We start from the raw sequence: 13,300 nt of genomic DNA, 5'->3' as shown, positions 1-13,300 counted from the left end.
GGCACAAGTAAACGGAGACAAAGTGAAGACCAAACAAATACAAAACCATCGAGACACATTTTTGAGCTTCGGGTCTTACAAACGACAACATAAGGCAGCGACGTGCTCGTTACTGCGGATGTATGCCGCATACATGTGCCTGCGCGTCAGGCGGTGAAGCCGTGAGCGGAAAGAGATGTGTTCTGTAGGGGCATAAAACCATGCATCCTGAATTCCTTTCCATCACATGCCACGGGAGATATATGACGAATGGGCCCCAGGAGAGCAGTTTTTATCGCCTTAGGATGGAATGGCTTATAGGCATGCGACACTCCATCACGGCAGCGAGCTGGCAGGTTGAGAGGCTGAAGGCGCTGCACTGATTCCGCTGTATAGCATGCACACTCGAACAGGATATGTGTTTGCTTTTCTATGTGGCAATGCTAAGAGGTTAAACAAGCATTGGCATAGCCAATAGGTCTCGCCTTTGGGACCTTATAAGTGTTTAGTTATCCAGCACAATATCCTTGGTGCAACAACATCAACGGTTGCATGGCTAAACACTTATAAGGTCCCAAAGGCGAGACCTATTGGCTATGCTAATGCTTGTTATTTCATGTGCTGCACTACACAAATGCTATTCTAACAGAGACTCAGAAACTGCATGAGGCCAAAGTTGACAATGTCACAATTATGTTTCTTCTGGATTATACTGTTGCAGTACAAAGGCACTCTTTCCTTACAGCCAAGCGACATTTGCGCGAACTTGAAATCAAGCATTTTCTGTTATTTTCAGCAAATCTGTGTGATGCGACAGATGGGAAGACCCACTTCTTCGATACACCCGAGGAGGTCTGGGACTGGCTGGAATCCACAGGAAGCTCCACAAATGGCAGATCAGCACACATGGGCACTACCAATCGAGATGGGGTGGAATGGCAGCAAATCCCAAAACAAGGTGTCCTAAATTAAAGGCTGTCCCCGATTTGGAGCAGATGATGCAAGAACATAGACGGGCTTTACAAACCGCCGCAGCACTGGGTGAACGTGACAGGAGTTCTGGAGCAGATGAAGACTCAGTCCGACTGCTCAGTGATGATTGCTCTTCGACCACATGCTCTTTCAGGACTGATTCAACCACCCTTCCAGTCATTACTCCACAGGCGGCCCATGACATTATTTGACACCTGCCATTAGTGCTGAGCACACTCTGCAGTCCTTATGCTCTTCTTACCTGTACCTGAGACTGCCATCCTTGACGAAATACATCAGGTTTGTCGTATCTTGCAGGTATGAAGTATAATATTCTGTTAACTGAGACTACAACTCCCAGTAGCCATCAATAATTACAGCTGTACTTACAGTGTAAGGCGCATCTTGTATACCAATGTACAGTATGGGTCCCTGGACATATCATTCCGCTCTAGCGGGGTGACCATCTATTGGCACCTTTAGCCCACTGTTAGGTTACTGCCTACTTGCCTTTGCTCAACAGAAGTTAACACTCCTTTGGGTGGACACAAGACATGTTTCTGTTCTTTTGGCATTTGCAAAGCTGAGATTGTTGTTGAAATGTGTTTAATTGTTTGCAATGACCCACATCTTCTCCAAGCTCTGCCTCTCACATTATATAATGTCACTTTTATGCCCAAGACTCCTTGCCCATATTGGCGAGACATTGGCACCGGGGAATGGCCGACCCCACATACCACTCATGGCACACTTTAACATACCGTGGAATGTCCAGGGCATGCACACACCATTGCATCGTTACTCCATAAATGCATACTTAAAAAGGCATCCGATACACCTGGCACAGCTGCAAGAAACACACCTCACGCAAATAGAAATCAATAGACTACAACGGCGATGGAGGGGTCAGTTCCACGCCACCAACTTTTCTAGTTTTGGCCACGGAACATTACTGTAGATCAGATCCGGCACCCCATCTACAACAGAATACACGATTATACACGATTATAGACCCTGAGAGCTGCTATTTGCTGGTACGAGGATGACTAGACGGCCGTCCTGTACTGTAGGGCTCTATGCACCAAATACGGACCAGGTTCCCTTTTATCAAACACCCTCACACACTTTCTCAGTGGAATGGCTTACCATGGTTACTTGGCAGAGACTTTAATATTGTTTTGGACACCACTTTGCATCAATCCTTTCCTCCACTTCCTCACACACTGGTCACCGCTAATGCCCACATGTTAACTGATTGACTCCAGCAGTGGCACCTTGTAAGCTCATGGAGACACCGCAACCCGGTAGTGAAAGTTTACTCCTTTTATTCTGCCCCACACAAATTACATGTCCGTATCGACAAAACCAGGGCCACCACATCAATACTCCCCTCCATAACAAAAGTAGACTACTTAGGGTGCACACACTCTGATTATAATTCCCAACTATTATGTTTGCAATGGGAGACCACAATCCCCCCCATTCCCACTTGGAGCTTTAAACCAGCTTTATAAGTAGACCCCCCCCCTTCACTTCCGTGGTCCAATGGGCATAATGGTTGATGACTATTTCCCCCAAGACCCTGCTAGAGCGCAAAATGGGTATGCTCCACCCAATCCCAGTGTTTCTCTCATGCTGGGAGAAGCGCTGGGATTGGGTGGGGTTTGGGAGTCTGTGCCGTTGGGAAATGTAGTGTCGTCGGGATGGGAGCAGTGGAGGAGCGCGGCGCGGAAGGAGAAGATCACAGAGGCCGGCAGGAAAGCTACATTTCTCTTTTTATTATTACTTTTTTCTTTTACGCCCCCCCCCCCACCTCTGGTTGACACCAGCCTCCCCTGTTGTTAGCGTGGCTTATCCGCCAAGCCCAACCCCACAGACCCATTACAACATTAGGATTAAGCACAGACACACTTCTGTACACCCAAAATGACATACAGGAATAGCTGACCCAACACTACACCAGAGTCTATCGGTCAGTCACTGACTCCAACCTTGACAAACACAGATATAGCGTTTTTCGCTAATCTCACTATACCCAGCATTCTGGCTGCCGAACGGATGGAATTAGATGAGCCCGTAACCTTGACTGAAGTCTGGAACACTAGTAAGGCCCTGCAAATAGTAAAAACCCGGGACGAGAAAGCCTGCGGGCTTAATTATATAAGGCGTATTACGCTGGACTCCTAGAGAGTGGCAACTGTCATATCTTTACCTAAACCCAATAAAAATCCTCAACTTGCTGACTCATATAGGCTGCTAGCGTTACTTAAGATACTGATTAGAAAATGTTAGCAAAAATCCTTGAGGACCACCTGGCACCCCTGGTCCAGAAACTGAAGCACCCAGACCAGAAGGGTTCTGACCCCACACCTACTACTACTTTCAATCTCTGCTGGTTTTTCAGGATCATGAATAAGGCTCCCTGTTTTCCGTTTTTACTTATTTTTACAGATAAATACAGACAAAAAACATTTATTTTTTTGTCTGTATTTATTTTTAAATGTGGATAAAAACGGAAATTGGAGTGCTTTTTGAGTAATTCTAAACACTGTTTACCATGACTGCCAGGCCAATAGATGTGTGGATTGATAGATAAGGGGGTTAAAAAAGAAAGGAATTTTAGTTAAGAGGCTTTAACAGCAGTAGATATGCACAAGGTTGATTAAGAAATTTGCATATTTTCATATAATTCACTGATTTATCTTCTGCGGGTGTTCACTGCACTGAAACCTGGCAGACATTCAAGCATGAGCGCATATTTATCAGTTAAATAAATGTGGAAATATACTAATTTCAGCTTACTTTTTGCATGAAACACAAAATAAATATGGATAAATACAGACGGAAATGGTAAAAAAATAAATACCATAAAACCGGGATCCCTAATCATGAAGTACACCTCCAACACCTGACTGTTTGGTATTGGAGCTCGAGAAGATCTTTGACTCGCTAGATTGGTATTATTTTTTTGCTGTATTGGCCCAATATGAAATTGGTGATCGTTTCCTTGGGCTGGGGAAATTGTTGTATACTAACCCGTCAATCAGAGTCAAAACAGAACCCCTCCTATCAGCAGATATCACTATCCACAGAGGCACATGTCAAGGCTGTCCGTTGTGCCCGAAACTGTTCTCTCAAGCTATTGAACCCTTGGCGTTAATGCTACGTCATCAGGGGGCTCTATTGGGGGGTTACAGTAGGCAATGGCCTACATGTGGTCTCCTTGTACGCCGACGACATCCTAATATACCTTCAGTACGTATGCGATGTTCCCACCTCAATCAATTCCATTCTAACACAATTCGCTGACATAGCAGGCCTAAGGGTCAACTGGGCGAAGTCAGGCATATTCCCCTTCCACCCGCATACAGGCAACCCTGACTTGGAGATGGGAGGGGTGTGACTGGACTGGCAACTGCACACCTTTCGGTATCTAGGCATACAGATATACCACATCGAAGCGGATCTGTTTGATGGTAACATTTCAAGAGCAGTGACGACGTTACTTGCACAGATGACATTTTGGCGCACACTGCCATTAGCGGTCATGGGGAGGGTGTCTGTATTCAAGATGGTGGTTTTACCCCGCCTCCTTTACTTTTTCACCGATCTTCCCCTCTTATATTCCAGCTGTGTTCTTTCGGAAATTTTAACAACAGAACAGAGACTTTATCTGGAACGCATCAAGATGTAGGGTAGCCCTAGTGAAACTCTGTTCCACAGCTGCAGGCCTAGCGGCCCCACAGTTCTAAGACTACAATTTAACCCCTCAAATGCAGTGGTTTGTGCAATGGTTGTTGGCTCGTTACTTATCCGATTCGGCTACATCCAACGCTGGATGGCCCTCATGTGCAATAACGCACTTATTTCATCCCTGCACGAAAATGCGACCACCGGAACCGCTCTTATTAGATATAGCGCACAGATGCTATCAGAGGTGCTTACACATTACCAGACACTTTCTACCTTATGTGCCAGGGCTGGCATTACTGGGCACTCCTAGAACTATGGGTCCGATGACGTCAACGGAGCTGACAGCATGGCAAGCTGCAGGCTTCCATCTTTAGGTGACCTCTACAGAGATAGCAGCATACGAGACACTGTTGGCTCTCTATGGCTGTCCCCAGCACACTTCTTAGTCCACCAATCCCTACTTGCCATGCTTCAACATCATTGGGGAGACATAACCCTAGAAAATCTGACCCACCTCACGGTGCAATATTTACAAGTGACAGGGAGGGCAGACATCTCACGCGAGTCGACACTGGGAGACAGACGTGTCCCAGCCTTGCACTGACAAAGAAGGGCTTCACTCCTGGAGGGCCCACAACACATCCAAGGCAATGCTCATTTCAAACTCATACATTACTAGATAGTACACAGGGCTTATCTTACCCCTGCTAAGATTAGTAAATATTACGGAAGGACAGCTGCTCCATGCCCACAATGCCTAGGTATAGACGCTGACTTACTACACGTGCTGTGGACATGCCCATACCCTACACACTTATCAGTGCTGTCAATGGGGCATTAACTAATTGTGCTGAGCGCCCACACTCTCACCATTGGCAGATATGTCTACTTGGGCTATATCGCAGGAGTTAAAAACATAAGGTGGCCTCCCATTTTCTGGATTTGGAAATCTCCTAAGCCCCCGACATTTAAGGCTTGGTAGCGTTCAATGTGCAATTGGGCACAGGCCGAAAGTGTGGCACTACGCAAAGAGGACACACTGGGAGTGCATAAATATCCCATTGCCACATACTGGGACTCCATCCTACCTACCTTACAAACTGCCCATACAGAGGAGACAGCTGAGAACCCCGGGTCTATGACTTTCTTGTGCCGACACACTACCCCCGCCATCTGCCCATCCCCCGCCACACTCCTTTCTTTATATTAGATAGCATTGCTATTGGACTCAGTCCCATAGAATACAGAAGGCGATAGAACAGCCATGGAGATATCAAACGCTGTGGTCTATTTTGTTAATGGTTTATATCATTATAGTTCACTGTTTGCAATAAAATGGTAGTCTGAACAATATTTTGATGGTACATTGCACATATTGGAAATAGCCACACACACAACTTTTATATTCCCATGTTCCTACACATGTGAACTTACTTCTCAGCTCACAGACTCGTATTTGTGCAATTGCCCACATGTTGGGAACATGTAAAACATCAGTCATCCCTAATGTGCAATTCTGAATGATTTTCTTATACTATGTACTGTACTAAATGTCATGTCTCCCTTTGCAATAATACTCACTGTATTGTACAGTTAACAATTAGTTGTATGTATCTGTAAAGAGAACACTGACGCAATCAATCTAAAAAAACAAGAAAATATTATTCTATGAACAGATTTAAACAAAAAATAAATAAAAATACCCTACTCGATGAATCGTGTGGCAGACTCGTGGCTGAATCCACCACCCATACCAGTCTTTTGCATTGCCTCACAGGCTGGCTCAGCTGTGGGTGGCATAGCAGGGATTTACATTCATGTTTCAATAAGATTCGAGCCAGTAAGTGGGTTCCACTCTTTGACCTATACCCTGATCAGAATTCAAATGAGCCAATCAAAATCCTTGCTACTTGACCAATGAATGCCTGTGGCCTGCCTATGTCAGCGCACCTTCTGCGCGTCACAACAGAGAGTAGGGCTCACCTCCGCTCATCATGTACTCCCGGAGGACCGGAAGCCGGAAGTTGCCGGCCAGTGTCGCCAGGAAGGGTCGGATGCCAGGAAATTTCTCAGAGAATCCGGTGGACTCGGTGATGAAGTTGCAGAATGCGCCAATGCAGAGGATTCCGTGGGGGTGGCACCCGATGATGTAGTTGCGGCTAGGCAAGAGGGGGTGGGTCTTCACCAGCTGGAGGGAGGAAAATCACATGGGTTAGGGAGTGAAAAGTAAACATAAAGTGAACAGGGAGGAGGAGAAGGAGAAATATGATTCAGGCACAGTTCATAAGAGGGCGTTTGAGAAGGTATTGTCTCCATCCAACCTCTGCAATGCATGTCAAAAACACATGCTGTAGCCGAGGCTGGACATCCCTGTGTAGCTTCCAAAGAATAGGTGTGCAAAGTGAGAGCAAATTTCCCCCAAATATTGCAGGAGGCTCATTTATTATTCTAACTTTGGTCCTGGAATATTTTAGGTAAAGTTGGAAATTCCTGAGATATTTTTGTGAAGGGTTGAAAAGTAGTCATTTTGAATCGGAGAAAGTGCTGCCCTGAAAGTGCAGCCAGGGCAGAAAACCAGGAATGCCTGTTCAAGTCAGGACACACAAGCGGCCTGAAGACTGATATTTCATAGAGGGTCTTCAAAATGATAACAGCAATTGTGCTTCATGACAATAGACCTGTTTTTGACCTCCGCGGATGGGTTACTCTGTCACAAACGTGACGAATATCCCATCTACTGTATTACAAGTGCATTGTATCCATTGGTACCAGTAGCGGCCCCTGGTGGGAGTGCGATGGGGCGGGGGAAGGGCAGGGTGGGGGGTAGTAAACACTGGAATATGGATGAACGGAGGTAAGTAAACAATTAAATAAATAAAACGAATTTCGTTGCGCACGCTGCAATGATCTTGCCAATAAATGCTAGTTGAATGATGGGCTGGTAGTCGGCGAGGTCATCGGGGGTCTACTGTAGGTTTCTTTAGGAGTGGGAAGATCTGGCCTGACTGGAGAGCTTCTGGGAAAGTGCCGTGAGTGAGTACGCATTGACAATGGTGAGAAACGGTGAGAGTGTCCCTAGAGAGAGCTTTGATGATGGGTGAGCGTCAGTGGTCATCTTTAGAGGTATTGACTTTGAGAGAGTTAAGTATGTCAGTGAGATCTGTGAGAAAAAGGGATTTGAAGGATGAGTTTTGCAGGATTCTACAAGGGGTGTGGGCATAGGAAATGAAGCTGGCTTGGTGTTGTTGACGTGCTGTTGAATGTTCTCTATTTCTCACTGAAAAAGATGTTGATGGCTTTGCACTTTTCTGTGGAGTGAGGAATAGGTAGATCTGGCATGAGCTGTCTTAATCAGCGTTGTTCTTCTGATAGTGGCTTCATTGATGGTGTTGTTACAATACTTTACTTTGGCAGGTGTGATGAGCTGTCTTGTGTTGCACGGAGTGACTTCCGTACAATAAGGTCATCAAGAGTTCTGTTTTTCCTCCTTCTTCTATCTTCTCTGTGGATGGATCATTTATTGTTAGTAATTTCTTTAGAGTACCAGGGTGCTGAAGGCTTTCGCTTTCGCTTGCACTTGCGTTTGTGGTAATTGAAGCACGGATTTCCACATAGTTTTCAAAAAAGCGTAGAAGTTGTTTGAAGGGTGTTGGCATCAGACGTGGAGTAAATAGGGAGAGATGAGTTCATGCATTTAATTGTCGATGGAGAATTCTTTGAAGGATCTGAAGATTTGGTCTTCTCTTTTTGTGTTGACCTTGGTTTGATGGTAGGGTGCTGAGAAGGGAGAGACGGATGGCAAACTGGTCGATCCAGTCCACGGGTTATGGGTGACCTTCATTAAATGGTTGGTGATATTAAGAAAACTAGTTCAAGAACTTGGACTTTGGAGTGTGTTGTTTGTGCGACGTGCTGTATCATATTGAGCGTATCAGTGAGGTTGAAGAGGGTGTACCTTGTGTTTTCAGGTTGTGTTATCTGGTACGTGGAAGTCACTCAAGAAGGCTGATGAACGAGGTGATGAGGAGATCTTTTCATAATGGATTCTATCATGTCAATTCTCCCACCATTCCCAAACTAAGTCATAAAATTCTCGTATATGAGAGCTCACAGAACATTAGTAAGATTGTACATGTGAATGTAAATGTCTAAGCGAAGTCTTTTACTGCTGTTCAACTAACTTTTCCTGGTCTTCTTCTAAGAGAACCCCTGAATGAAATAGTAATCATATAAGAACGAAAAGGATAAAACCTATAAACTTTATGTCAAGGTACACATAGTCCTTTTTTATTCCCATTTGCAGATATGTGATCTTTACTGTAGTTGTGTGTCTAAACACGCAAAGCTAGTATTCTGCTTTTGTTGGCACTCACTCCACGTGTTGTGCTACCTCAATAGTTGAAGCACACAAATCCACAAACCACAAAGAGAGATTTAGCAAACTTCACAGAAGTCAGACTTGCATCGCACTTAATGTGATCAATACAGCTTATTGAAAACAAAGAACTGACAGTGTAAGACCTGAGGCACATTTTCAATGTGTAAGAGAGGCGGCTACTGCTTCTTTGCACCTTGTACAACCTGTAAAAATATCCACTTGGGTTCTCACCTGAATAGGGAAATAATCCCGAAAATAGTTCCAGACGGTCCAGTTCCGGACCCAAGAGGACCGTCTTCCTCCTGGAAAACAGAAAAGATGTTAGAGGGTGTGGCACACCATCCGGATCCAAGGAAAGTGAGTGACAAATTAGTGAAACAATACGCTACATTGGGGTATTTGGCGTAGGTCCAGGAGAGCAAGATCAAGGACAGATTTTCAGAATACCCACTGAATAAGTAATTCCCAATTCAATTCGGCTTAATCGTGTGTAAACCTATTTCTTGTGGATTTTTTGAAAAATGTAAATGTATTCATCCCTTGTGGTCATATGTTGGACATTCCTACTATAGAACAACTATACACTCACCCGACTGTAGTAAGTGGAGATGTGCGAAATCACATCTACATCTACATCCTGCTGTAGATGGCTTTTCTAAAGAAGGGTCTGGCATTTTCATTTACTGTCCTTGTTTTCAAGGTGTGTCTCCTTCACAGCTGTGACTCCATGTGTCCTAGAGACAGCCAAGTCTCCCAGAAGTACTGGAATATCACAGCAAACACCCAAAGAAAGCGAGACCTACTGAAGGGCTCACTCATAGGCACTTACCCACTGTATGGGAGCTCTCCATCCACCATGCCCTGTCTCACAATATATGAAGGGCCAACCAGATTTACACAAAAATTGTAAGGCATGGCCGCACACCCTCTCTGGGTGTCATGCTTCATCATTGGCCATGCCCCATTCACTGGAGAAATTTCTAGTAGATGAATGGGCGCTGTGTGGTTATGGGGAGTAGTTTTTTTGGGGGGGAGGACGCAGCTTACTGGAACTAGGACCTAGACAACTTAAAAATCCCAATACACTGAACCCCGGAATCTCTATTTAATATAATGGATGAGCCTCTGGGATGATTAAAAACTATAGTGATGTGTGGGACTGACCATTTTCCCTTTGTCGTAATGGGTGGACGTGTTCCAGCCTACAGAGCAGTCCTACTAGGGGTCCCGGGATTTCTAGATCCCTACTTCCTAACTCTTATCTGTGGTGAAGTACTTTCAATAATCAGTAAGCAATCATCCTATACTTATTAGTACCGTCCTGCTGGGCAATGCTCGCTGTCTGTGAGTTATGACGGTCATGTGAATTGTGAAAAACGTACAACACAAATCATAATTACACTGGAGCAATGCACTTATTTAGAGACACCACCAGAAATAAAATGATCAAAATGACAAACATTACACAAACATAGAAGGTGCTTGTTTCCATTCCATGCTCATGAGGACTATTCGTAGGAGGCGGAATTACCGACTGCGCATCCATATTGAAAGTTCACAAGTCCAGTTGACACACAAACAAAATTAACAAACTGAAAGAATAAAAGTTTTCACTGCTGTCTCCGCAAGTGTAGTGCACCATTTGTTAACATCTAAAAAAGTAAAAGTCATCACTGTCGGAAAAACATCCTGGAAAACAACTCAAAATAAGCAATGTCATCACCGTTGTCTCTGCAAGCGTTGTACACCAATTTTCCCAATATTTATAAATAAACTAAAACAACACAAGTAGCCACTGTTGTCACTGCATTTTATTCATGAATTAATTTATTAATTTTCCTCCTTGGCTAGATCTGTTGCCCTTGCACCACCGGGTACTTATTCTTTTCCTACACACTTCCAAACGAAGGAGTCCTGGTCCTCTTTCTATGACCATGCTACAAGTCCTGGTTCTCTTTCTATCACCATGCCACAAGTCCTGGTCCTCTTTCTATGACCATGCCACAAGTCCTGGTCCTCTTTCTATGACCATGCCACAAGTCCTGGTTCTCTTTCTATAACCATGCCACAAGTCCTGGTCCTCTTTCTATGACCATGCCACAAGTCCTGGTCCTCTTTCTATGACCATGACACAAGTCCTGGTTCTCTTTCTATAACCATGCCACAAGTCCTGGTCCTCTTTCTATAACCATGCCACAAGTCCTGGTCCTCTTTCTATGACCATGCCACAAGTCCTGGTCCTCTTTCTATAACCATGCCACAAGTCCTGGTCCTCTTTCTATGACCCTGCTGTAATGTTGTGGGGCCCTAGGCCCCCATGCACTAATAATGACACGGACGCAGTATCTTAGTTGGTAGAACTGGCCCAGGGCATGTGCACCCAGCCCCTTTTATTGTCAGGGTCACATGTCCAGTGACGCTGGAGGTGGATGGGTGTGGGGTGGAGTGTAAGCCAACCCTCGGGGAGTGGCTGGTAACAGAACAACTAGATCAGTGACCAGCAGGTCACTACATCCCTCCAAAACTTTATTCGAATTGGAACAACAATGTCCAACCTGTTGGAGAGAATAAAATAATAACAGAAAACATCCACTGAGTCTGTTCAGCTGCTTGCATAAACAAGTCGATGGTACAACTGTAGCTTGGATCACCAGTTCGGCTTCGCACAGTTCAGTAGTGCCCTGCGGGTCCGGTCCTACTTTGACTCAATGCGTTTAAAGTTGACACCAAAGTCTCTCTATGTACAGTTCTCTGTGACGGTGCAGGTGGAGTGATAGCGAATCTGGTAGATGTCACGTTTTCAGTTAAAGATAGTGGTATTAATCATAGGTGTCTTAGGCGCTAAAAGGGAAATTCACATTTATAAATTAACATACAATTAATCTGACGGTGCTGTAAGGTATAGAGAAACCACCAACTCTACACAGAAGAGCAAGAGCTCTACGTAACAGTTCAACAAATCCCCAGCACTCGTATTAATCAAAATTTCAAAACAGTTGTGACGTGTGAGTCAGAAACAACAATAGCAATAAATTTCTTGTGCGAGGTTTAGTCTTCCTTGTTCTTTATTTTCAATGGGACATCCTAGTCACAGCCAACACGTGTTTCGTCGTGTAGGGGCATTAACCCACGACTTCCTCAAGGCTATTTTCTATTCAATTGGTACCTTTAATATGTGGTTAAAATTCCAGACCACATAGGGGTCAAATCCAAGACTGGAACATTCAAAATTCGTGGTTCCTTAGCCAGTGAAGCGTAAGTATTGCGCTGAGCCAACTTATCAGTCGGTTTCACGTTATCTTTTCCAATTCCCATCTAAAAGTATCCGGCGAGCCGAGTGCAGCTGTCCGTGGATTCCGATTTCTCCATGTCACGTTTTCACCAATCATTCCTAGTAGTTGTAGCATCTTCACAAAGGCAGCAGTGCTTCTAGCTACAGCATGGCGGAGTAGTTAAAAACATCCCTCTCTCACCTGAATGCCCCTCTCGCCACCCTCGAGGTATGTAGAGGAAGTCCCACACTCAAGGCCTTCGCTCCACCTGAAGGGTAATTGTTTCCTAATAAGATTACTCCTGCCACCAAGGACGAGATCTTCATCGTACTAGGACCTGCAGGAGAGCAGCAGTAGACTCATCTCTCGTGGCGAGACCCGCTCTCACTGGCGTTCTTAGGCCTTTGTCCCTGGGTCGCCACGGTCTGGTGTGGAGTGGTCGGATCCTCTTCTTCAGGGCGTCCAAGCAGTCTCACCGTCCATTCTCCCGTGTGACCCCAAAGGTGGTTGTCACAAATGGTCCAGCTTGCTCGCCTCTGCCATCACCAAGTTTGCTTGGCGTTACGAAGACTCCTGGATAGCTAGGTTCTCAAAGTGCCACCGATGTTTCCAAGGTACTGTGCTCCATTCCAGACGTTCTTGCACTTTGTGTGCGAGATGTCTGATCCCACACTCGTCTTCATTTCTCTACATCTTGGAATTTCATCTGCGGTGGCGTCATGCCACACCATTTCCTCTTTCTTGTTCTTTCACTTCGTGACAGGGTCTAGTTCCATGAGGTCTTGCACTTCTTCTCTGACCAGGCCTCTCCATGTGACGTGCACTTTACTAGGGTTTCCCTGGTCCTATCCTACCCCTAGGACAATGCATTATTTTCGTCCGGTGACCAGACCTGTCGTTGCGGCGACCTTCTTCCATTCACTACTTCTCGTAGGCCCTCATATCCTGACTTCTGGTCAATCTTGTCAGACCTCTCCTCTGTCATCTTCACTGACCTCCCCTTGGT

At 45.2% G+C, this 13,300-nt stretch overlaps 1 protein-coding gene across 1 annotated transcript in view; it reads right to left on the bottom strand.

Moving 5' to 3' along the window:
• LOC146829675 (diacylglycerol O-acyltransferase 2-like) overlaps positions 1-13,300 on the bottom strand; it is a 192,305-nt gene that overhangs the window by 126,985 nt on the left and 52,020 nt on the right. Inside the window, exons 4-5 of the mRNA XM_085608348.1 lie at positions 9,254-9,324; positions 6,628-6,832 (exon numbers count right to left, since the gene is read on the bottom strand). Of these exons, the coding sequence (XP_085464474.1) occupies positions 6,628-6,832; positions 9,254-9,324 (276 nt within the window). The remainder of the gene's footprint in view (positions 1-6,627; positions 6,833-9,253; positions 9,325-13,300) is intronic.

Source organism: Triturus cristatus, chromosome 5_2 (assembly GCF_964204655.1).
Source record: "Triturus cristatus chromosome 5_2, aTriCri1.1, whole genome shotgun sequence".
In the NCBI taxonomy this organism is placed as follows: domain Eukaryota; kingdom Metazoa; phylum Chordata; class Amphibia; order Caudata; family Salamandridae; genus Triturus; species Triturus cristatus.
The sequence above is the reverse complement of the archived record's forward strand: the minus strand, read 5'-3'. Positions and strand labels throughout refer to the sequence as shown.